We start from the raw sequence: 24,662 nt of genomic DNA, 5'->3' as shown, positions 1-24,662 counted from the left end.
TTTCAGTTGTCAAAATCATGGTAAATCAACATGGCTCAAACATACAAACATTGGGACATTAATTTACAATTATTTTAGCAAGGTACGTTATTTTCCGACAAGTCTAGTATTTGCTGTGGTTACAAATCCATGGTTTTTAATTCCCTTGATGTAAATTGCAGATTGTTTTATTGATGAGCTGGTAAAACCTCTGATGGTCAGTAAACCTGCTACTGAGTGGACAGCGCTGAAGTTGCTCATTACTAAACAGTGCATTTAAAAGATCCTAGCTACTATTTCTCCTGCTTCTCAGAAATGCCAAAAATAGAATTCTTCTAGTAAAAAGCAGGCTGTTGTTCAGTTCTGATACATAAATGTTTCTGTTAGCGTGCCTAATAGATTCTTTTGTGAGCACAAAGGGAACATGGAGACTACATTTGCAAACAGTGCAATCAGATTCTACACTATTTCTGAGAAAGTCATTTTAATATAAAATTGTTCCAAGAAAGAGCAGCTTAACAAAAATGAATATTGAAACAAAGACAAACTTATCAGGGGTTGAGTTTAAAGGAGGGTCCTTAAAGGTGAGGTGAAAATAAACTATTTTGGAAACACTGAACAAATCAAGCAGCATCTGTGGAAAGGAATACAGAGTTAATGTTTTGGGTTAACTCTACAGGTACTGCCTGATCTACTGAGTGTTTCTAGTGTTTTCTGTTTTATTTTAATTTCAGGTTTCCAGCATCTGCAGGTTTTTGATCTTCTTATATTGGAAGTTTGCACATTATTTGATGGGGCTTAAAATTTCTTTGCACAACTGTGGAAACAAAGTGAAAATCACAAAAATTGTAGATGCTGGAAATCAAAAATAGAAGCAGAAGATGCTGGAAGTATTCAGCAGGTCAGGTTGCAGCTGTGGGTAGAGAAACAGAGTTAACATTTCAGGTCGGAGACTCAGTTCCGACGAAGGGTCTTCAACCTGGAATGTTAACCGGTAGTGTAGCGGTTAGCGTAACGCTATTACAGCGCCAGCGACCCGGGTTCGATTCCCGCCGCTGTCTGTAAGGAGTTTGTATGTTCTCCCCGTGTCTGTGTGGGTTTCCTCCGGTTTCCTCCCACATTCCAAAGATGTACGGTTTAGGAAGTTGTGGGCATGCTATGTTGGCGCCAGAAGTGTGGCGACACTTGCGGGCTGCCCCCAGAACACTGTATGCAAAAGATGCATTTTACTGTGTGTTTAGATGAACATGTGATTAATAAAGATCTCTTATCTTATCTAACTCTTCCCACAGATGCTGCCTGGCTGCTGAGTATTTCCAGAAATTCCTGTTTTCATTCTGGAAACAAAGTATTGTGCAATTAAAATCTGTTTAATCCACATTAGAGCAAAATTAAACTCATTTCCAGGGCTCATGGTAATTTGACCACTCACTTTCCAGCTGAATTTTCTTCAGCAATAGAAATCCCCAAATGATGTCAACAGTAGTGCAACACCTAAAATCCTTCGAGTCATACAGTATAGAAACAGGCTCTCCAGCCCAAGTACCTTCAAGTACCTATCCTAATCCCATTTTCCAGCACTCGTTGGAGCGTTGATCTGGAGATTTAGGTGCTCATCTACATATATCTTAAATGCTGTGAGGGGACTGAGCTCTACCACCACCTCAGGCGGTCTGTTTCAGATTCAGCAACCACTGGTTAAAGAAATTCTTCCTCAAACCTTGCCTCTAAATTTACTATCCCCTACCTTAATCCTGTTACTGCTGGTTTTGGACACTTCTTCTAAGGGGTATAGTTTATCAGAATTCACTCTATTTATGCCCCTCATAATTTTGCATATCTCTAACAGCCCCATCCCCAACCCCCTTAGCCTTCTCTGCTCCAATGAAAACAAACCTGACCTATCCAGTCTCTCTTCGTCACTGAAGTGTACCATCCCAGGCAAATTCTAGTGAATTTTCTTTGGATCATCTCCACATCCTTACTATAGTGTGGCAACCAGAACTGCATACGGTTCTCCAGCTGTGACCTAACTAGTGTTTTATATAGTTGTCTTAAAACCTCCACGCTCATCTATGCCCCGGCTAATGAAAGCAAGTATCCTGTATGTCTTCTTAACCACCCCATCTACTTAAGAGACTGTCTTCAGGTACTCAAGGGCAAGATATTTATTAGTCACATGTACATCGAAACTCACAGTGAAGTGCGTCTTTTTGCATTACTGAGAATGCGCTGGGGGGCAGCCTGCAAGTGTCCCCACTCTTCCGGCACCAACATAGCATGCCCACAACTCCTAACCTGTACATTTTTGGAATGTGGGAGGAAACCGGAGCACCCGGAGGAAACCCACGCAGACACGGGGAGAAAGTACAAACTCCTTACAGACAGCAGCGGCACTTAGGTCCCTCTGTTCCTCAGTGTGGTATTACCACTCATTGTGTATATTCTACCCTTATTAGTCTTCCCAATATGTATCACCTCTCATTTTTCAGTATCTCAAGCATGATTATCAACCTTTCTGAAAAATAACAGTTCTTATTTATTCACAGAAAAGCTAGCTTTTACTAATCATATTTCTCTTGAAACCATGCTATTTAAGAAGAGAGTGTTCAAGCTCCATTCTTCCTGATTAAGATCTGAGAACTTCTGCAACCCAAAATAATCCCATACATCTGGCTGTGGAATTCATTGTCACTCTCACCCTTGGGATCATTAGGCTGTTGTGACAATCCGTGGCATATCTCACAGCTTGCTACTGCACTAGGGAAGTCACTCCAAAGTACTTCAATCCTTGAGGAAAATTCCACCTACTTTTCACTTACAGTGGGGTCACAGACAGTAGCTCTATAGGATCTCTGTGACCACCCCCCCCCCCCCACCCCCAGCACTAAGAACGTGCTTCCCAATGTGACTGAACTCCACTGGCCTGTCCAAGTCCCTCTTGGGAGCACTCTCCCATCCCTTCCCACCATTGCCACTTCTACTCTTGAAGCAACACTCCCCTATGGATGGATGAATGCTGCTTGTATTCTGTATCTACCACTTTAAGAGTAGGCTGCAGTGGTAACGGAGGAGAGGTTAGAAGCCAGCAGTTGTGAGATCTTGCAATAGGTCTGTGGAAAAGTGTGTGCTGAAGCTCAGCATTACTGATGGAAACCCAACTTTGCTATTTGGGGAACCTCACAAATGAAGATTGGATCTTCATGGAATGTGGTTTTAAAATGTAGTCATTTCCAGATTAGAAGCCTATCCTGTTGAGTTGAGGCAAGCTATAGTAGCTACTCTTCCCTTTTGTTATGGTTGAGATAATTTTGATGGATGTGTACTCTAGGATCCTGAAATAAAGCAACAGCCAGTTGTTATCACAGCAGAGTGTATCATACCCTTAACTCTAACTGAATCAGACTGTTCAAACCTCAATATCCATGACCATTTCCATATTCCCTCCATCATAATGGCTGAGGCTTAAAGATTTGGTCTTTGCAATGTGCAATCAAACAGTATTGCACCTTAACTGATTTTGTGCACGTTCCTGAACAGGTTGACACCAGTAATTGATAAGGTATGGACTTATTGGACTGAGAATTTTGTGTTCCCTAACATTGGTTTTTGGCATCCAGCTAGCCTAATTGACGTCAGTGGTTGTACAACGTTCAATATTCTTTTCTGGTGGGATTTTTAACCATATTGTTCTGAACTGACCCAAACTAGGAGCTTGGTCACCCCAGGGGGGATTTCAGCACATTCCCCTTAGAACTTAGTAGCCAGCAATGCAAGAATAAACCCTGCAAAATGAGAAGAAATTAGATCAGAAATGAGTAAAAGAAAACTGGTGAAAGGCATCTGACCAAAGTGTCTGATTTGTGAGAAGAAGTTGTCATGGGTGTGCCTTCAAGGAACTCCCGCACTTGTGGGAGTTCTACAGTGCAGCTGAATGCCCCTTCCAATAAATGAATAAGCTGCATTTTCAATGGTAGAAGCTTCCCCTCTTTGCCAGTAGAGCTATTCTTGACTCTTCAATGCAACAGTAAGCAGTAAAATGCCATAAACAGCACACCTCAGCAGAGATCAACTCCAAGGTTACTGAGGCAGGGTTCCTAGGAGCGAGGGTGCTCCTGGAGTCCATTGTGAGTGCATGGCAAGCATTTGTGTTCATTTGCTGAGAGGATTCAGGGAAATACAGAGAGGGTAAGTGAATGGGCAAGGACATGGCAGATTGGATAGAATGCAGCAAAAATTGAGGTCACGCATTTTAGTGGAAAGTGAGAGTATTTTATAAATGATGAAGGATTGAAAGATGATGGGGTTCACAGGGACCTGGGTGTCTTTGCACACAAATCACTGGAAGTCAACATTCAGGATCAGCAAGCCATTAGGAAGGCAAATGGTATTTTGGTCTTTACTGCAGGATTTGAGTACAAGAGTAAAGATGTCTTGCTCCAGCAGCATAGGGGTCTGGTGAGACTGCATCAGTAATATTGTGTATAGGTCTGGACTCCCTATCAGAAGAAGGATAGATGTGATAGAGGGAATGTATTGAAGGTTTACCAGATTGATCTGTAGGATGGCAGGTTTGTTGTATAAGAGGTTAAGCAGACTGAGCCTGTACGTTCTCGAGTTTAGAAGAATGAGTGGTAACTTCCTCAAAACGTACAAAGTTCTGAAGGAGCTTGTCAGCTGAGTTGCAAGGATGATGTTCTCCTTGGCTGTGGTGTCTAGAACCAGATGTCACAATCTCTAAATAAGGAATTGGCAATTCAGTACTGAGCTGAGAAGAAATTTCTTCATTGAGATGGCAGTGAACCTTTGGAATTCTCTACCTAAGAGGGCTGCAGAGGCTCTGTCACTGAGTGTATTCAAGTTAGACTTCCATAGATTTTTAGATATTAAGAGAACCAAGGGATTTGGGGTTTGTAGGAATGTGACCATGAAGAGAAAGGTCACCAATGATTGTACTAAATGGTGAAACAGACACAAGGAGTTGAAAACCCTACCCTGCTCCCAATTCCAACATAATGCCTTCTCTTATTTGCTTCCATCTGAGATTGAAGGAGAGAACTATGTCTAACTTTTCCACATAACTCAGTTCCCTAGCACTGTGCCAATGTCAGACCACTTCCGCACTCTGGATGTTTCTCTTATATGTTTGGAATCATAGCAAGGTAGGATTTCCTTCCCTAAAGGACATTGGTGACCTGGATGGGTCTTTACAGGCATTTCACAGTCATTTCATTTAATTACTTAATTTGTTAATTATACCTAAGTTTCCCAGTGACCCAAGCAGGATTTGAATTCATGCTGAAAATATTTAGTCCCATCCTCTGGATCACTGGACCAAGATTTTAAGCACTATTCTTCAGCATTGATTGGTTGCTATTGATCCAACCGAGAATATTTTAATAATTAATTAATACCCAACATGGTCTTTCATTACTGTTTCTTAGGGATCACTTCTCCGTAGGTTTTGTTTTGAAACTAATGGAGAAAGATAAAACACATTTAGAAGAGAACACAAGAAATCGAATTTACAACATGATTGGAATTAGTGTTTTTCTGTATTCTAATGATCAGCTTTTCTCTCAATTCTAATGTATGGTTTTCTAGGCTTTTTTGTGTATTTTGTATTCATCATGTTGAAAAACATTCAAAGGATAGAATATTGTTCATTTAACGCATACAGGGTCATAATTACACCTTCATCAAATTCCTATTTCTGGTTCATTAATGCATCTCAAGAACCATTCTAGGGATTCTGTGGATCTATGTGTGTGTGGGAATTGCAAGTTTCCAGTGACTGCTCTTTCCTTTATTGGCTGAATTCTGTACTATCCCAGGCTTGCTATTGTGTATTTTGGATACATAATTGGGAATCAGCACTACAATCCCAACTTTTTAAACAATGTAAAATCTTTCCATTCCCTGCACTGCACAGAATCAATTTGTCCTAACCTGGAGACTAGTGTAGCGTTGTGGACCCATTTTCACAAAGAACTGGATTAAGACTGCACATTGGACCCTCTAAGCTATTAATGACGGAATACTTTTAACACAAAATGGTGAGATCCCCCATGAAATGTCCCACCAATGTAATTATATTATCAGTATGCAACTATTTCCTTTGGGTACAGCAGGAGAAGCAAATGATGAGATGCCCCATCTGTTGTGAGAAAGGTTCTTTTGGACCTTAAAGATAAAGATCTAGACTCGCAGTCTTTGTACTTCAAAAAGGAGAATTTTATTTACAAAGACAGACACAGGAACAGAATGGAAAGAAACAAATGCACACTCTCAAGCAGGAGATCACGAGGGAATCGCAACAGGGGGTGAGGTGTGTGCGCACACACACACACACACACACACACACACACACACACACACATACACACACAATAACTGGTTACAAATGATCAGGGAATAAACAATACAATGTTTGAACACCCTGATATTCTGGACAAACATTGACTCTTTGGTCTTGCGAGTCCTTAACTAACTGCCCTGAAGTAGTGCACAGCTTACTTCAACATCCTCGGAGACTGAGAGAGAGAAAACCAAACATGGAGCCTGTTATACTGCTGGGGGGCTGGGTGGTCCAGCAAGGACAAAGGTGTTTTAAACAAGCTAATGGTAGGTGTGCCCAGGAACAAAGGTGCTCGCACAGACCAATCCGAGTAGTCCAGCAAGGACAAAGGTGTTGACCTAATGGGGTGGAGCCAAACCTTGATTGACAGTGGTGTTGCTTTCGGCCATGTGCTCAATGGTGTCATCCCAGCCAGAGGGGTCAGTGTTGTCACAGTCACATGACAGCCATGACCTTTTACACTACCCCAGCTAAATGGATAGCTTTACAATTTCACTTGATGTGGCAATGCCAATGTCTGCACACTGGCCTATTCAAAATATTAAAGGCAAAAGAAAATGAAAAACTCCATTAAGCTGGAGACATGATGAAAGGAAGCATTGTCAATCTGACTGCAGCATGTAGAATCCAGTATTAGCACAGGGAAAGTATAAAAGAGTATCAATGAGCATTAATATGAATCATTAGGTCCTGCATGCTTGCTGAATAAATGCAGTGCCCATTATCATTGATGATCTTGTATTCACTGTATGTTATATACAGCTTAACACTTTAGAACATGCATTATGTAATATGGTTTTACCTGATGCATCCAATCTATTGGAGCAGTTTCTCAGAAGCTCTAATGTGGTTTTGCATTGGGCACCAACAAAAGTTGTGAGTCTGGGGCTGTTGCTGCAAACTTCAATTACGTCTGAAAGCCCAGACTTTAGGAGCGAAGCAGGATTAAAATTACAGGTAGGATAACAGAATGGGTGGAGCACTGGCTGGTTGGCAGGAAGCAAAGGATGGGAATAAAAGGATCTTGTTCTGATTGACTAGTGGTGTTCCACAGGGGTTGGTGTTGGGGCCGCTTCTTCTTACCTTGTACATTAATGATTTGGATGATGGAGTAAATGGTGTTGTGGTTAAGTTTGTGGATGACACCAAGATAGGTGGAGGAGTAGAGAGTATTGAGGAGACAGGAAGTTTGCAGAGAGACCTAGATAGTTTAGGAGAATGGGCAAGGAAATGGCAGATGAGATTCAATGTTGAGAAATGTGCAGTTGTGCACTTTGGAAACAGAAATAATCAGGCAGATTATTGCTTAGAAGGAGAGAAAATTCAAAGTACAGAAGTACAAAGGGACTTGGGGGTACTCGTGCAGGATACCTTAAAGGTTAACCACCAGGTCGGATCGGTGGTGAAGAAAGCGAATGCTATGTTGGCATTCATTTCGAGAGGTATAGTGTATAAAAGTAAGGAAGTGATGATGAGGCTCTACGGGGCACTAGTGAGGCCTCATTTGGAATACTGTGCACAGTTTTGGGCCCCATATCTTAGGAAAGATGTGCTGATGTTTGAGAGGGATCAGAGGAGATTTACGAGGATGATTCCCAGAATGAAAGGGCTTACGTATGATGAGCATTTGTTGGCTCTTGGACTGTATTCACTGGAGTACAGAAGAATGAGAGGGGACCTCATAGAGACATTTAAAATGTTGAAAGGACTGGACAGAGTAGATGTGGTCAAGCTGTTTCCCTTGGTGGGTGAGTCCAGGACCAGAGGGCATAATCTTAGAATAAGAGGGTACAGGTTTAAAGCAGAGATGAGGAGAAATTTCTTTAGCCAGAGGGTGGTGAATTAGTGGAATTCCTTGCCACGTACAGCAGTGGAGGCCAGATCATTGGAGGCGTTTAAGGAAGAGAGAGATAGATATCTAAATAGTCGGGGTATCAAGGGATATGGGGATAAGGCCAGAAATTGGGGTTAGAATAGTTTTTTTTGCCCCCCCCGCCCCCCAATTTCACATTTCTTTTTCTTTTTTCCCTTTTCTTTGGAGCAGACTCGATGGGCCGAATGGCCTACTTCTGCTCCCTTGTCTTGTGATCTTGTGAAAGTGATTGTGGTGTCAATCAGGAGACTTGGAAGGGGGGGAGGGTGGGGCTGGAGTAATCATGTGGAATTTGGGAAGGTCAGAAAATCAGAGGGATGGGCAATCAGAGGAATGGGGGGGATGGGGTGCAGGACCTGAGCCTCATTGTGTTGAGGGGATAATGAGGGGTTGGAGTACGTACAGAGCACAGCAGCCCATGGGGATGAAAATTACCTCAGTAAAGCAGCCAACATAATCAAAGATCCTACCCGCCTTGGACATTCTCTCTTCACCCACCTCCCATTGGGCAGAAGGTACCAAAGCCTGAAAGTACCTGCCACCAGGCTGAAGGACAGCTTACAGTAAGACTATTAAATGGTCCCCTAGTACGATAAGATGGACACTTGACCTCACAATCCACCTTGTTATGACCTTGCACCTTGTCTGCCTGCACTGCACTTTCTCTGTAACACTTTATTCTGCATTCTGTTATTGTTTTCCCTTCTACTACCTCAGTGCATTGTTGTAGTGAAATGATCTGTATGGATGGCATGCAAAACAAAGTTTTTCACTGTACCTCAGTCCATGTGACAATAATAAGCCAATTTATCAAATTAAGTCAGGGACTTAAGTGACAGAGTCACCAGTCCACATTACATTGTGAAGACCCACTTGTGCTGAGAGTACCCAATTATGGTCACTCTTGAGATGCCTGGGTAGAGTGGACATGGAGAGGATGTTTCCATTAGTAGGAGAGTCCAGGATCCAAGGACACAGCCTCAGAATAAAGGGACATCCCTTAAGAACTGAGATGAGGAGGGATTTCTTCAGCCCAAGGATGGTGGATCTGTGGAATTCGTTGCCACAGAGGGCTGTGGAGGCCAAGTCATTGGGTGTATTTAAGGCAGAGATTGTATGGTAAGGGGGTTAAGGGTTACAGGGAGAAGGCAGGAGAATGGGGTTGAAAAAAAAATCAGCCGTGATCGAATGGCGGAGCAGATTCAGTGGGCTGAATGGCCTAATCCTGCTCCTATATCCTTTGGTCTTATGGTCTAATGTAGCCCATGTTCCTGCAGGGTGCTCCAACAGGAGTGTTGCATTGGGAATTATGTCATGTGCCCATGATGTGGAAACTGTTTTGAGGTACAAGGTGACTCGTGGCTCAGGCAAATCTCCAAAATACCATTATACAGCCTGGAGCAGCCATTGTGACATTTCACTTGGGAAGAAATTGGTTTTCAGTTGCATATGCTGAGAAAAAAGCTGCAGTGTCAAATAAATGTGGTTGTGTGGCTATGAACTGTACTGTACCATCTAATGGTGTGGTGGAAGCACGTTCAGTCATGGCTTTCAAAAGGGAATTGAATAAATATTTGAAAGTAGAAATATTTGCAGGATTATGGGGAAAGAGCAAGGAAAAGAGGACTAACTGGATTCCTCTACAGTGGGCCAGCACAAGCACAGCAGGCCAAATGGCCGTTGTCTGTGTGGTAATGATTCTATGGTTCTAAAAGAGCCATTGCAATGGAATAAGGGAATAAATCACTTCTTGTTTTGGTTCTAATTAACTAAAGCAGTCTTACCTTGTCATATTTTAATAAGGTACAAAGCTGCCTCAGCAAACCTCAGAGGCTAAAAATCTGCTTTTAATTGTGTGTGGTAGGATGGCTCCTAGGCCTCAATCTGTCATCTTTCTGGGTCTCTGTAATAAACTGTCCTGTCCTCAGCCAATGAATGATGGTCTGTTCTCTTCTCATCTCTCTAGGGGACTTCCCGGCAAAAAATGTGGAACGCTGATCTTGTCTGCTGAAGAACTAAGCAACTGTCGGGTCAGTGTGGGCAGTATTACCTTGTTATTGTTCTCTGCTGGTATTAGTGGATGTTTTCTTTTGTCATTTTAGTAGGGGAATCACACTACATTGCTGTCTGACTCCCTGCTTGTTTCTGTTTGGTAAAGTAGGCTGATAAAATGTGACCTGTGAAATGCCATGAACTGAAACCAAGAAGTGATGGAACTTCCCCAGAACCTCACAATATTACTGTGCACCAGGACATTCTAATGGAAATTTAACAAGCTGACAGCTTCAGAAACATCTTTCTGTGAGACATTTGTTGTGAAGATGTTTGGATGGATTTCAGAAGTGTGTGATTATCTGCTTAACTCCTCCTTCCTAACTATTGGGTTCTGGGTCCATGTGGCTGGTGGCCAAAGACTGGACTTCACCTGCAGCTTCCATTCCCAGCCTAAAGGAGCTCCACACTCCCAGCCGATGCTGCTCTGCTGATTGGCCAAAGGGTGCAAAACTAACTGAAAGTGATTGGCCAACATTCCTTGGGGGAAGGAGCCTTCATTTTAAAATTCTCTACTCCAACACAATAACAAAACAGAAGGCAGGAGCTTTGCTGCTGGGTACAGAGTCTTCATAGATTCACTCTAACAAGCCCTTGCATTCTGATCCCCTGAACTTGTGCTTGGGTGCAGGGAAAAGGTGAGGAAAATTGTAAGAAGATAATGAAGGGTCACTATATGCACATTATGGGAGACCCAGAGACACAATTATGAGCTGATAAATGCAAGCTAAATTGAAGACTACGATCACCATCTGTGGTACTTATGTCCAATTACAAAAAATTTAAAATAAATAGAAAGCAAATATCATACAAATATCACAAACAACTTGTTATATTCTAGAGGGTTAGTGTATGGAATAGCACCAGCGGCCTGGGTTCAATTCTGGCCGCTGTCTATAAGGAGTTTTACATTCTCTCCGTGTCTGCGTGTGTTTCCTCTGGGTGCTCCGGTTTCCTCCCACATTCCAAAGACGTACGGGTTAGGAAGTTTTGGGAATGCTATGTCAGTGCCGGAAGCGTGGCGACACTTGCAGGCTGCCCCCAGAACACCCTACACAAAAGATGCACTTCACTGTGTGTTTTGATGTACATGTGATTAAATGTGAACAGTATTGAGAGTGTGGGAATCGTAGCTCAAGACTCCAGAATTACCCTTACCTTAAAACCTCTGCTTCTAATTTGAGGAGATAAATTTCTGGCTTTCCCTTTTCTGTCTCCTTTGTTCATTACATGTCAACCCAATTCTCATGCCTTTCCCTCCTGCCTCTTATATCTCTCCTCTGCTATTCTCATACCTCTGATACTTTATCACAGCAGGCACTATTCACACCAAATTCCTCTTCATTAATGTGCTTTGGTCCCATGTACACTCATCCTACAATTACCATTTTATTCTCCTCACATTCATATCAACAATCTCCAACCCCCGCACCCTCCCGACCCAGATTCTACCATGCACCTGCACACCAGGGGTGATTCACAGTGGTCAATTAACCAACCTATCTGCACATTGTTGAGATGTGAGTGAAAACCAGAGCACACAGAGGAAACCCATGCGGTCACAGGGAGAACGTGCAAGCTCCACACAGACAGCACTGGAGGTCAGGGTTGAACTAGGGTCGATTCAGCTGTGATAGGTGCCACAATGCTGCCTGTGTGAAACATGTTTTTGTGAAAGCGGCATGTTTATAAGAATGAGAAAAGAGGTTAGGAGGACAAGTAGTTTAACATTGACATGTTACAGTGCAAATGCAGAGGCACAGGAATATTTTCTCATAAACCAAAATCAGCAGAGGAAACCTGGGAGAAGGGGTGAAAATTGGGATAGTTGACAAGTATGAGTCTGTGGGCAACTGCTCCACCCTGCTGAGACTGTAAAGATTCAGTGTGACCTTTCCACATTGACAAAAGGAAAGCATTTCTTTTGCCAATATTGTCAATTCCCTCTTTAATTGGCAAACCTTTCAAGAATCAAAGAGCTCCTTTCCCTCTTGTGGAAATTCTACCAGCTTCAATGAGTAATGCCTGACTGACGCTGATTTGATTGTAATGTTTTTCAATTACACATGTAATTCCCCTTCAGCAGCTAATCAGATGAGGTTCTGCAACAGACAGTTGTTTAAAGATGCATTTCTCCTAGGCTGTTTGGGTTTCATTAGCCTGACCCTCCGGACGCTCAGTGTTGATTGAGCATAGAAAGAGACGTGATGGTGCAACACTTAAAGACCACGGCTGACGTCAAACATTTCTTATGAAGGGCTCAGAAATTGGCAGAGCATTTCCCAGAGGTCACAAAGTGGTTCATGTCTGTGCTTGCATTAATATTTTATTGACTTCAAAATAAGTGTGAGAGGAGGAGGCAATGAGTGAAAGTCAAAGATAAGAGTGAAGACTCTATGTCGGCTTTGGCTATTTAGATCTAACGGATGCTCCTGCATTCTGTATGGAACAGCTGCTAGGATTAGAAGGACCAAGCCAAATTGACTTCAGGAAAAAGTAATTTATTTCTGCCACCTTCAAAGTAGTGCATAACACTTGTGCTCAACAATTTTAAAAACAACTGTTGCAGTATCAGAAAAACACATTTATCCCAAAGAAAAACACTTCCATGTTGGCAGGTACTCAAAATCATACATACAGTTCTTCCACTGTAAGGATTATTGCCAAATTATTATTTAGTGGTATCCCGGCTGATTGCATCGTGGTCTGGTACAGCAATTCGAATGCGCAGGAACGTAAGAAGCTGCAGAAAGTAGTGGACTCAGCCTAATACATCATGGGCACGTCCCTCCCCACCATCGGTAGTATCTACAGGAGGCACTGCCTGAAGAAGGCAACATCTATCATCAAAGATCCCCACCATCCGGGCCATGACGTCTTCTCGCAGCTACCATCTGGCAGGAGATACAGAAGTCCACCAGGTTTAAGAACAGCTACTTCCCTTCAAACATTCAGTTCTTGAACCAACCTGCACAACCCTAATTACTTCGGGGTTTTTTTTTGGTTCTAATTGTGTTCTTTCTTATATAAATTTTGTCTAATTTATGTAAGATTTATGTTTTTCTTGTGAATGTTGTGATGCTATGTGCCTGTGATGCTGCTGCAAGTAAGTTTTTCATTGCAACTGTGCTTACATGTGCTTGTGCATATGACAATAAACTTGACTTTGACTTTGACAAATGGCCCCACCTGCTTAATAGCAAAGAAGATCCCACCACAAATTTTGAGTGGCAAATTGGTGCAGCTTGTAGAGCTGCTCCCTCACACGCCAGGGAGCTGGGTTCAATCCAGATCTCTGTTGCTGTCTCTGTTTAGCTCACACGTTCTCTCTATGGGTGTGTGGCTTTCCCCCGGGTGCTCCGGTTTCCTCCCACATCCCAAGGATGTGTGGGTTGGTAGGTTAATTGGCCGCTGTAAATTGTGTAGATTATTGGTAGAACCTGGGGAGAGTTGATAGAATATTGGTGGAAAGAAATTAATGTAGGATCAGTGTTAGTGGATGGTTGACGGTCAGTGCGGACTCAGTGGCCTGTTTCCGTGCCGTATCTCTCAGTGTCTCTACGTGTGGGCTTCACATACAGCTGGATTTAGCAGCTTTCTCTTGCAGGCATAGTATACCTGAATAATTAGTTTAGTTTTAGGTTAGTTTTACTGATAACTTTTTTTTTGGAAGAGAAAAGAGCTTCTGAATCACTCTTCATTTTTTGAAGGGTAGCCTTCAAAAACTTGGCTGGCAGATCAGCTTGTCACTGATCTGCCAGCCAAATTTCCTTCTTTGTTGCTGGGTGTAAGCAGTGTGGGAGAGCTTTCACCAGAAGGGCTACAGCAGCTCCAGAAGGTGCCAAACTGCCATCACCCCAAGGAGATATAAGGATCAGGCAGTATATGCCAACCTTGGCAATGATACCCACATCTCGAAAAATGAATTAATTGTTTTCAATATTTTAAATCCTTGGCAATTTATTTTTGTTCCTTGGGAATATAAAACTATTTTTACATCTGTCATTCTGACTGCAAACTCAGAATAATCACATATATATGGAAACTTCTTACTAACATGATGGTAGATTGATGTGCTGACGAAAATCACAACCACCTAAACATTATTTGAATTTAAGCAACTTAAGTTCCATGGCTTGTATGACAAACTATGCAATTTACATGATGCAATTGTTAATGTTCCAAACTCGGCCTTTTCCCACTTCATTTATTTCAATTCATTAGGTACACTCTTTCATAACATCGTAATCCAATTATCACTTGCCTTTGTTTATTTCACACAGATGTCCTGTCTTTTGCTCAGATCCTGAAGAAAATTAATTTTTCTTTCTCTCAGGTTATTGGGAGAATTTCTTTCAATTTAACATTTCAAACCAGAAAGGAGCGTTTGATAGGGTTTTAGAACCCATGGCACTTCACATTTTGGGGATTTTGTTAATATGAAATATTGTGTATTGAACTGTAATTAAATTCTGAGAAAGAGCATTTATTACAACGCTGTGGGCTTCAGCATCCCTGAAAGTTATAACAACCAGGCCCAAAGACAGGAAGTCTCAACCAACCAGAAAGCTTTTGACAGCTCATAGATCTTTCTCAGCTTCTCTTGGTGAGTTTTGACTTTCTTTGGCCTTTTCTTGTTTCTCTCTTCAAATTACAGATGAAAGGATTTTGCAGTAAAAGTCCATTTGGGCCAACATGCTTTTACTGTTTCTCTTAAAGAGTTACACAGTCAGCCACGTTGCCTTGCCTTTTCTCATTACCCAACTTGATTATCCCTTAATTTTAAAATCTCTATCTAGTCTATTTGCAATGGTTTATTAATTCATCTTCTGCCTAAGTTTCTGTTTCTGTTCCACGTACGTGCTGAGTTTTGATTTATTCATTTTTGGGATCTGGGCATCAAGTCCACTATTTATTGCCCCTCCTCAATTGCACTTGAGAAGGTGGTAGTGAGCCACCTTTTCAACTGCTGCACTCCCTTCTGGTGAAGGTACTCCCACACTGCTGTTGGGTAGGGAGTTCCAGGATTTAAACCCAGTGACAATCAAGGACCATCACACTGTCCTACTTGGAGGGGAACCTACAAGTGGTGCTGTTCCCCATGCACCCACTACCATCTTGATGGTGGACGCTGTGGGTTTGGGAGGTGCTCTAGGAGCAGCCTGAGTGAAAACTGCAGTGTATTGTGTAAATTGCACACCCTGCACCCACTGTGCATTGTTGGAGGTGGGAATGAATGTTTAAGTAGCAGATGTGGTGCCAATCAAGTGGGCTGCTTTGTCCTGGATAGCATTGAGCTTCTTGAGAGTTATTGGTGCTGCAGTTATCCAGACAAGTGGAAAGTATTCCATCACTCTGCTCTGGGGTGTCAGGAGTTGAGTCACGTATCAGGATACCTTGCCTCAGCCATGGTATTTATTTTCTGGTCCAACTGAGCTTCTGGTTAATGGTGACACACCAGTATGTTAATGGTCAGGCAATGGAGTGAAAATGTGTTTTGCTAGCCTCTCCTCGAATTCTTCTGATGATGATCTCAAATGGATGTTCTCCAATCAGGTGACAACTCATTGACCAGTAGAAGTCATTCATTTAATTGAATCTCTTCTGCTCCTTCTTCAAGGTACTGGCATCCTCCCTAAACTAAACACAAGCTGTGCTCTGTCTATTGATTCAGCTTGTATCTTTGCTTTTGTACTTCATACTTCATGCCCTTATTTTTAAATCTTCCAATCCAGTTGATTTTTTTTATCACTTTACCTTGCCATTTTGATAGAATTTAGATCAGACTACTCTTTCACCACTAAAATTTGATTTTTATAAATATGATCTGTCTTTTTTTCTTCATATCAGGTGAGTTCTTTGTAGTAAAGAATATCTGGTATTCATGGCAGATTCTATGCATGCTAAAATTCACAGCTAATCTTTCTCATAATCAATCGAGCCTGTTGAGTTCTGCTATTTGGAAATGTTGGAATAGTGCCTCATTAGACACTGGTCTTAGAGCTGACCTCTGTTACACACCACTGTTTATATCCTTCAGTCTGGAAAAAAAACATTTGTTAATCATTATCCTCTGCTTTCTGTTTTCAATATAATCTCCTATACATGCATTTCCTTCAATACTATGAATCTTAATTTTATCAGAATGTGGCACCTTATAATGTCCACAAATACGTAAACTATTACTTCATCAAAAAGAGGCATTTGATAAGGTTCCTCATGGAAGGCTCATTCAGAAAGTCAGGAGGCATAGGATCCAGGGAAACCTGGCGGTGTGGATTCAGAATTGGCTCACTCATAGAAGACAAAAGGTGGTGGTAGAAGGACCGTATTCTGCCTGGAGGTCAGTGACCAGTGGTGTTTTACAGGGATCTGTTCTGGGACCCCTGCTCTTTGTGATTTTTATAAATGACTTGGATGAGGATGTGGAAGGGTGGGTTAGTAAGTTTGCTGATGATACAAAGGTTGGTGGTGTTGTGGATAGTGTAGAAGATTGCTGTAGATTACAACAGGATATTGATAGAATGCAGAGCTATGCTGAGAAGTGGCAGATGGAGTTCAACCCAGAAAAGTGTGAAGTGATACACTTTGGGAGATCGAATTTGAAGGCAGAAAACAAGGTTAATGGCAGGACTCTTAGCAGTGTGGAGGAACAGAGGGAACTTGGGATCCAGGTCCATAGATCCCTCAAGGTTGCTGCACAGGTCGATAGGGTTGTTAAGAAGGCGTATGGTGTGTTGGCCTTCATTAGTCGGGGTATTGAGTTCAAGAACCATGAGGTAATGTTGCAGCTCTATAGAACTCTGGTTACACCACACTTGGAATATTGTGTTCAGTTCTGGTCACCTCATTATAGAAAGGATGTGGAAGCTTTAGAGGGGGTGCAGAGGAGATTTACCAGGATGTTTCCTGGAAAGCATGCCTTATGAGGATAGGTTGAGTGAGCTAGGGCTTTTCTCTTTGGAGAGAAGGAGGAAGAGAGTTGACTTGGTAGAGGTGTACAAGATGATAAGAGGCATAGATCAGGTGGACAGTCAGAGACTTTTTCCCAGGGCGACAATGACTAACACGAAGGGACTTAATTTTAAGGTGATTGGAGGAAGGTATAAGGGGGATGACAGGGGTAAGTTTTTTACACAGAGAGTGGTGGGTGCATGGAACACACTGCCGGCAGAGGTTGTGGGGGCAGATACATTAGGGACAATTAAGAGACTCTTAGATAGACACATGAGTGATAGAGAAATGGAGGCCTATGTGGGAGGGAAGGGTTAGATAGATCTGAGAGCAGGATAAAATGTCAGCACAACATTGTGGGCCGAAGGGCCTGTACTATGCTGTAATGTTCTATGTTTGAGAGGCTATCCCAAATCAACCCTTCTTCTGCTTTTTCCAGTTCAATTCCCCGTTTGGCATCAGTGTAAAGCTGATCTTACCTTGCATTCACAGAGAGTAAATGTGATGTAAAAGTTTAAACTGACTTGAAAATGCACACAGTTGGAATTGTTCCTTTTTTTCAAGTGCAAGCTCAAGACTCATTGAACCCTAATTGCATTGCCAGCAAGAAGCAAATCCAATTTGCATCAACACCGGAATTAAATAGTAAATGCACTGAGGGTATTAATTTTCTCTTGGATTATGTCTTCTATAAGCTTATCACCCAGTCAATGGAGGCTGACAAGTCCATTTCTTTTTAAGCAGTAATGTTACATCAGCTTCCCGCTGTTTCTGTATTTATCCTCAACTGCCATTGCCATAATTCTTTGCTTTTCCTTTCTTTTCCTTTCACTTTTATGCCTAATTAATTTAAAACAGAGAACAACACAGCACAGGAACATGTCTTTCGACCCACCATGTCTGCACTGACCATGATGCCAATCTAAAGTAATCCGGCCTGCCTGCACATCGTCTGTATCCCTCTATTCCCCACCAGCTCGTGTGTCTGTCTAAATGCCTCTTAAATGTCGTTATCGTACCTGCTTCTACCGTCTCCCCTGGTAGTGCATTCCAGGCTCTTTGTGTAAAAAAAATGCTCGCATCACAAATCTCCTTTAAACTTTCCCTCTCTCATCTTAAACCTATGCCCTCTAGTATTTGACATTTCCATCTTGGGAAAAAGACTCTGTCTACCCTATCTCTGCCTCTCATAATGTTATAAACTTCTATCAGGTTGCCCCTCAGCCTCTGACACTTCGGAGAAAGTTTGTCCAACCACTCCATTTTGCTAATACGCTCCATTCCAGGCAACAGTCTGGTGAACTCTTCTGCACCTTCTCCCAAGCCTCCCCATCATTTCTATAGTGAAGGGAAAGCTTCCTACTTTACATTCATTTCCTACCCTAAGTATAGGATGTTCAGGATGCAACAGAATAATCACTGAGCTCTTGAAATGTTAGTAGCCATTTCAGTGAACTGACTGTTATCTCAGTATCAAAGACTGGCAATTGGACCCAGTTGCTGAAGGATGAAGGGTGAGCCACGAAGCTTAAGAACCATTTAAGGAAAGTTAGTTAATGATATGAGGGAGAAAGAAATAGAAGGTTATGTTGATTGGATGAGGTAATATGAGATGGGAGAAGGATTGTACAAAGCAAAAATGTGCAACAGTCTCTTTCTGTGCTGGAGATCAGTATGGATATAACTTTTATGCTAAACTGTGTGCTTCACAGGACATTGCAACCATGCAGCTCTGTGCTAACAAGCTGGATAAAAAGGATTTTTTTGGGAAATCGGATCCGTTTTTGGTCTTTTATCGGAGCAATGAAGATGGAACGTAAGTACTCATTTATAATGTCAATTATTGCTTCCACACATTTCAAACTAATATCCACTTACTTCAAGCCTAACAGAATGAAATAAGATAATAACCAGCAAACACAGAGGGACATTTTTGAGTACATTTTTAGGCTTCTCAGAATGTTACACTTCTCCCTAAAAAAACAAAGATTTTCTTTCATTCAGATCAATCTGTTACTCATTCTGTCCTTCCACAGCACATTTACCATTCCATTATATTGTCAAGTGACCAGTTAAGATGCATGGGATCCATAGTGACGGCCATTTAGATTCAGGATTGGCTTGCCCATAGAAGGCAAGAGGGTAGTGATCCTTGGGACTGATTCTGGCTGGAGAGTTGTGACTAGTGGTGTTTGGCAGGATCCGCACTGAGACCTCTCCTGTTTGTGATATATATCAATGACTTGGATGAAAACGGGGATGGGTGGGTTAGAACATTCGCAAACGCTACAAAGATTTGTGGCGTTGTAGATAGTGTAGAAGATTGCCAAAGGACACAGTGGGATATACATAGATCAGTTGCAGATATGGGCAGAAAAATGACAGATGGAGTTTAATTTGCCAAGTGTGAGGTGTTGCACTTTGGGAGATCAGATGTAAAGAGACAGTACACTGTTAACGGCAGGATGTGGATGTGTAGAGGGATCCCGGGGTCCAAGTCTGTAGCTCCCTGAAAGTGGCTACACAGTTTGATAAGGTGGTAAAGAAGGTGTACAGTATTCTTGCATTTATTAATTGAGGCACAGAGTTCAAGAGTTGGGAAGTTATGTTGCAGTTTTATAAAACTTTGGTTAGGCCACATCTGGAGTATTGCATTCAATTTTGATTACCCCATTATAGGAAAGATGTGGAGGCTTTGGAGAGGGTGCAGAAGAGGTTTACCAGGATGCTGCCTGGATTAGAGGGCATCTGCTATAAGGAGAGGTTGGACAAACTTGGGTTGTTTTCCCTGGAGCGGCGGAGACTGAGGGGAGACTTGATAGAAATTTATAAGATTATGAGAGGCATCGATAGAGTAGACAGCCGGTATCTTTTTCCCAGGGGTGAAATGTCTAACACTAGAGGGTATGCCTTTAAGGTGAGAGGAGGTAAGTTCAAAGTTGATGTGCACAGCAAGTTTTTTACATAGAGGGTGATAGGTACCTGGTAGTGGAGGCAAATATGATAGAAGCATTTAAAAGTCTCTTGGATAGGCACATGAATGTGCTGAGAATGGTGGGACATGCACATTGTGTAGTTAGAAGAGATTAATTTAGTTAGGCGTTTAATTAAATAGCTTAGTTAGACGTTTAATTTAATTAGATTAGTTAGATTGCATGGGATCCGGGGACAGCTAGCTAATTAGATACAGAATTGGCTTGATGATAGGAAGCTAGGAAGCACTGGGTGATAGTGGAAGGTTGATTTTTTGGACTGGAGACCCATGACTAGTGGTGTTCCCTGGGGCTTGGTGCTAGACCCATTGCTACTTGTCATCTATATCAATGATATGGATGAGAATGTACAAGGCATGATAACTTTGCAGATGACACCAAAATAGGTGGTGTTGTCGACAGTGAAGATGGTTCTTAGGAATTACAGAGGGATTTTGATCAGCTGGGTAAGTGGGCCGAGGAATGGTAAATGGAGTTTAATTCAGATAAGTACGAGGTGTTGCATTTTGGGAAGACAAAGGAGGGTAGGATCTTCACAGTGAATAGCAGGGCCCTGGGGAGTGTTGTAGAACAGGGGGACCTGGGAGTACAAGTACATGGTTCCCTGAAAGTGGCGCCACAGGTAGACAGGGTGGTGAAGAAGGCTTTTGGCACACTGGCTCTCATCAGTCAGGGCAATGAGTATAAAAGTTGGGAAGTTATGCTGCAGTTGTAAAAGATGTTGATGAAGCCGCATTTGGAATATTCTGTTCAGTTTTGGTCACCCTGCAATAGGAAAAATACCATTAAGCTGGAAAGAGTGCAGAGGAGGTTTACAAGGATGTTTCTGGGGCTCAAGGGACTAAGTTGTGGAGAGAGGTTGAGCAGGTTGGGACTGTTTCATTGGAGCATAGGAGAATGAGGGGTGATCTTATGGAGGTGTATAAAATTATGAGGGGCATAGATAGGGTAAATGTGCACAGTCTTTCTTTTGCCAAGGGTTGGAGAATCAAGAACTAGAGGGCACAGGTTTAAGGTGAGAGGGCAGAGATTTAATAGGAACCTGAGGGGTAACTTTTTCACCCAGAGAGTGGCTAATATCTGGAATGAGCTCCCAGAGGAAGTGGTTGAGGCAGGTACAATAACAACATTAAAAGGTACTTGGACAGATAAATGGATAGGAAAGGTTTAGAGGGATATGTGCCAAACATGGGCAAATGGGACCAGCTTAGATGGGAACCTTGGTCGGCATGGCTCTATGACTCTATTTCAAGTTGATGATTCTTCATCCAAGTTGGCCAGTTCTAACACAGACTGGAAAAACTGGTTATCTGAAATTCTTGAATTCAGTGCTAAATCCATGGGGCCGTATGTACCGGAAAGATGGGGTGCTATTTCTTCAAGCGTACATTGGAATCGTAAAGGAGGCTGGAGTTGGATGGAGAATTACAATGATAGGCAGCTGGAAGCTTAAGGTCATGCTAGCAGAATGAATAGAAAAGATAAGATATTTATTTATTAGTCACATGTACATTGAAACACACAATGAAATGCGTCTTTTTGAGTTACTGAGAATGAGTTGGGGGCAGCCTGCAAGTGTCGCCACGCTTCTGGTGCCAACATAGCACGCCCACAGTTCCTAACCTGTATGTCTTTTGGAACGCGGGAGGAAACCGGAGCACCCGGAGGAAACCCACGCAGACACACAGGGAGAACGTACAAACTCCTCACAGACAGGGGCAGGAATTGAACCCGGGTCACTGGCGCTGTAATAGCGTTACGCTAACTGCTACTTCTACAAAGGGATCACCCAATCTGCATTTGATTTCTCCAGTGTGGAGAAGACCACATTGTGAGTAGGGAGCACGGTATGTAGTTCACTGCATTGGAAGGGATAACAGTAAATCTCTGCTTCACCTGAAAGAATTATTTGGGCCCCTGGATGGTGGAAAGGGAAGAGATCAGAGGGTAGGTGTTACATGTCCTGTGGATGCATGAGGTGCTGTGAGAAGGAGAGTGGGTTTTGGTGGAGATGGAAGTGCGCACCAGGCATTTGCAGCTGGAATGATCCCACTGGAGTGCTGAAAGGGGAGGGAAGATGTCTCAGGTGGTGACGTCACCTTGAAGGTGATCAAAATTATGGAGGATGATCTGTTGGGGTGGAAAGTGAACCCTAAAAGAAGGGGAACTCTACCCTTGCTCTGGATGAGAGCAGAAATGCAAGAAATAGAATAGACACCATTGAGGACCCCGTCAACTGTGGTGGAAGGGAGGCCATGACTGTGGAAAAATGAAGAGATTTCAGAAACGTCAGTGTGAAACTATCAACGAAACAGATCCAATTTATGTGTTGGGTTAGGTATCAGAATACTTCTGTCTTTGGGTTCAGATTGGCCAAGGTTCACTCAGATTCATGTTAGTTTTTAATCTTGTACCTTATTTTTAATCTTTAATCTTGTAACAAACTTCAACAGTGGAGGCAGTTGTACTCTAGAGCAGGAAAAAATTAGTCCTCATGAATTTCCCTCAATACAAATCTATTGTCTCGAGGACTAGGGATATCAGCCTCAGAAATGGTCACCTGTGTGGAGGCAATGTAATACCCCCCTTCGCTGCCCCATCAAATACTTCCAGGTCAGCCTGTGGTGTATTTCCGGCGTTATCTGTTTTCCTTCAGATTTCCACTATCTCCAGTTATTTTTTTTTACTTTTCAGTTGCCATTTTCATTCGATATAGTGTAAAGTGCCTTTTACTCTGGCTGAAAATAATAGATTTAATTTCTAATTTCAGGAAAGTACACTTTAGCACTCCACTTTGACCCCTGTATGTGAGTAGGCTTAGCTCATTAGACTGCTAGTTTAGTGTCAATGTGTCTACATTTTCTGTTCTAACCGTGTACCCCTGAGGGATTGTTTCCTACTCATCTCCAATTCAATTTGCTTATAACCATTACAGCCAGCCATTAACATGGGCTGGATTCAGAGGTAAAGGTGCATTGCTATTAAATACTCATTCCCTTCCAAAGTAGGAATTTTCCATATCAAAATCAAGAACAGAAATTTTTGGAAATCCTTTGAAAAGAATCTTTCGAAATTTATGTTGGACTGAAACTCCGGGATAAACCTTTATCACTACTTATGATCGATATAGCACAAAAGAAGGCCATTTGTCCCATCACCTGTGCCTCACCCCCCCTTGGTGGAGCTGTGCAGCGAATTCCTTTCTCCAGAGTCCTGTAATTCTTTTTTCACTATCATTAATTCTGTATCCACTAATCCCTCAGATGGCAACACCTTGCTCATTAGAAATGTTGCCTGAGCTATCATCGAAGTCTAAGAAATGCTGATCAATCAAATTCTATAAAGATCAAATTTACACCCAGGCAGTGAGGGTGAAAATCTACCCTTCTGTCTCTTCTCCCTTTCCTGTTCCTGACAATAAAAATAAATACAAACTAAGTGTTAAAATACAGAACATAATCACCAAAAATATGTACAGCTAGCAGGTATTTGATACTTGCTTTCAAACACTCAAATCTTACAGAAACACAGAATTTTTTTTCTTATTCTCCCATCGATTTTTATTTCCTATCAGTATCAAAGGACTTAATTGGGTGAATGCTGTAAATTTACACTGAATGATTCACATTGTAAAACATACCAGAGTTCTCCCTGTATCTTGAGAGCGCCATATATACCTATGTGAAGCTGCAATTCAGGCTTCATTCTGTCTGCAGAATTCGTAATACATAGCATTGATGAAATATTCATACAATCCAAGGCACCTGCAATTTACATGAAATTACAGGGACTGAATTTCACCGTGTTTGGATCTCTCTCCCTTTTTATAATTCTCTTCCTTAAGTTAGCTTTACTGTTTGTATCTTGCATAAGATTAACTGTCACTATTTCCATGTCTCTCTTTCCGTCATGCTTATAAGCACTGTGTTTCCCTTTCCCTCTTTATCAAGTAAAGTCACACTGGATTTGCACCTTAGTTTCTCAGCTTTGATTATTACCATGTTTGTAAAGTTCTTCACTTTATGCAGTGTTTGTGACTCTCAGGGATGTTCCCACCATGCTGTATCCTTTCACAAAATGTTGCCATCACTGGAAAACCATAGAACTATGGAATTGTTATGGCAGAGGAGGAAGCCAATCAGTCCATTTTGTCCACCCTGGCTGCTGATAGATCAATCCTGTCAGTCCTAACCCTCTACTCTTTTACCGTGCATTCACTTCCCTTTTGATGGTCTTAATGGACTGTTCTCAGCACCTTCACAGTCAGTGAGTTCCAGATCTGAACTACTCTGTGAGTTTTTGCCCCTCTGTATCATTTGCCCAAAATTCTAAATATGTGCCATCTGGACTTTGAGTCATTTGTTAATTAGAACTGCCTCTTTCTATTAACCCAATTTAAATCAGTATTGATCTTGTACCTCTCTGTGAAATTTCCTCTCAACTTTCTGTACTA

At 42.1% G+C, this 24,662-nt stretch overlaps 1 protein-coding gene across 6 annotated transcripts in view; it reads left to right on the top strand.

Annotated features, from left to right (window-relative positions):
* Nucleotides 1-24,662, top strand: part of LOC127571321 (copine-9-like) — a 324,183-nt gene that overhangs the window by 230,965 nt on the left and 68,556 nt on the right. For all 6 annotated transcript variants that reach the window (XM_052017597.1, XM_052017598.1, XM_052017599.1 and 3 more), the window contains 2 exons: nt 10,177-10,240; nt 18,929-19,032. In XM_052017597.1, coding sequence (XP_051873557.1) covers nt 10,177-10,240; nt 18,929-19,032 — 168 coding nt within the window. The remainder of the gene's footprint in view (nt 1-10,176; nt 10,241-18,928; nt 19,033-24,662) is intronic.

The sequence above is a fragment of the Pristis pectinata genome, chromosome 6, assembly GCF_009764475.1.
Source record: "Pristis pectinata isolate sPriPec2 chromosome 6, sPriPec2.1.pri, whole genome shotgun sequence".
NCBI lineage: Eukaryota > Metazoa > Chordata > Chondrichthyes > Rhinopristiformes > Pristidae > Pristis > Pristis pectinata.
The sequence above is the reverse complement of the archived record's forward strand: the minus strand, read 5'-3'. Positions and strand labels throughout refer to the sequence as shown.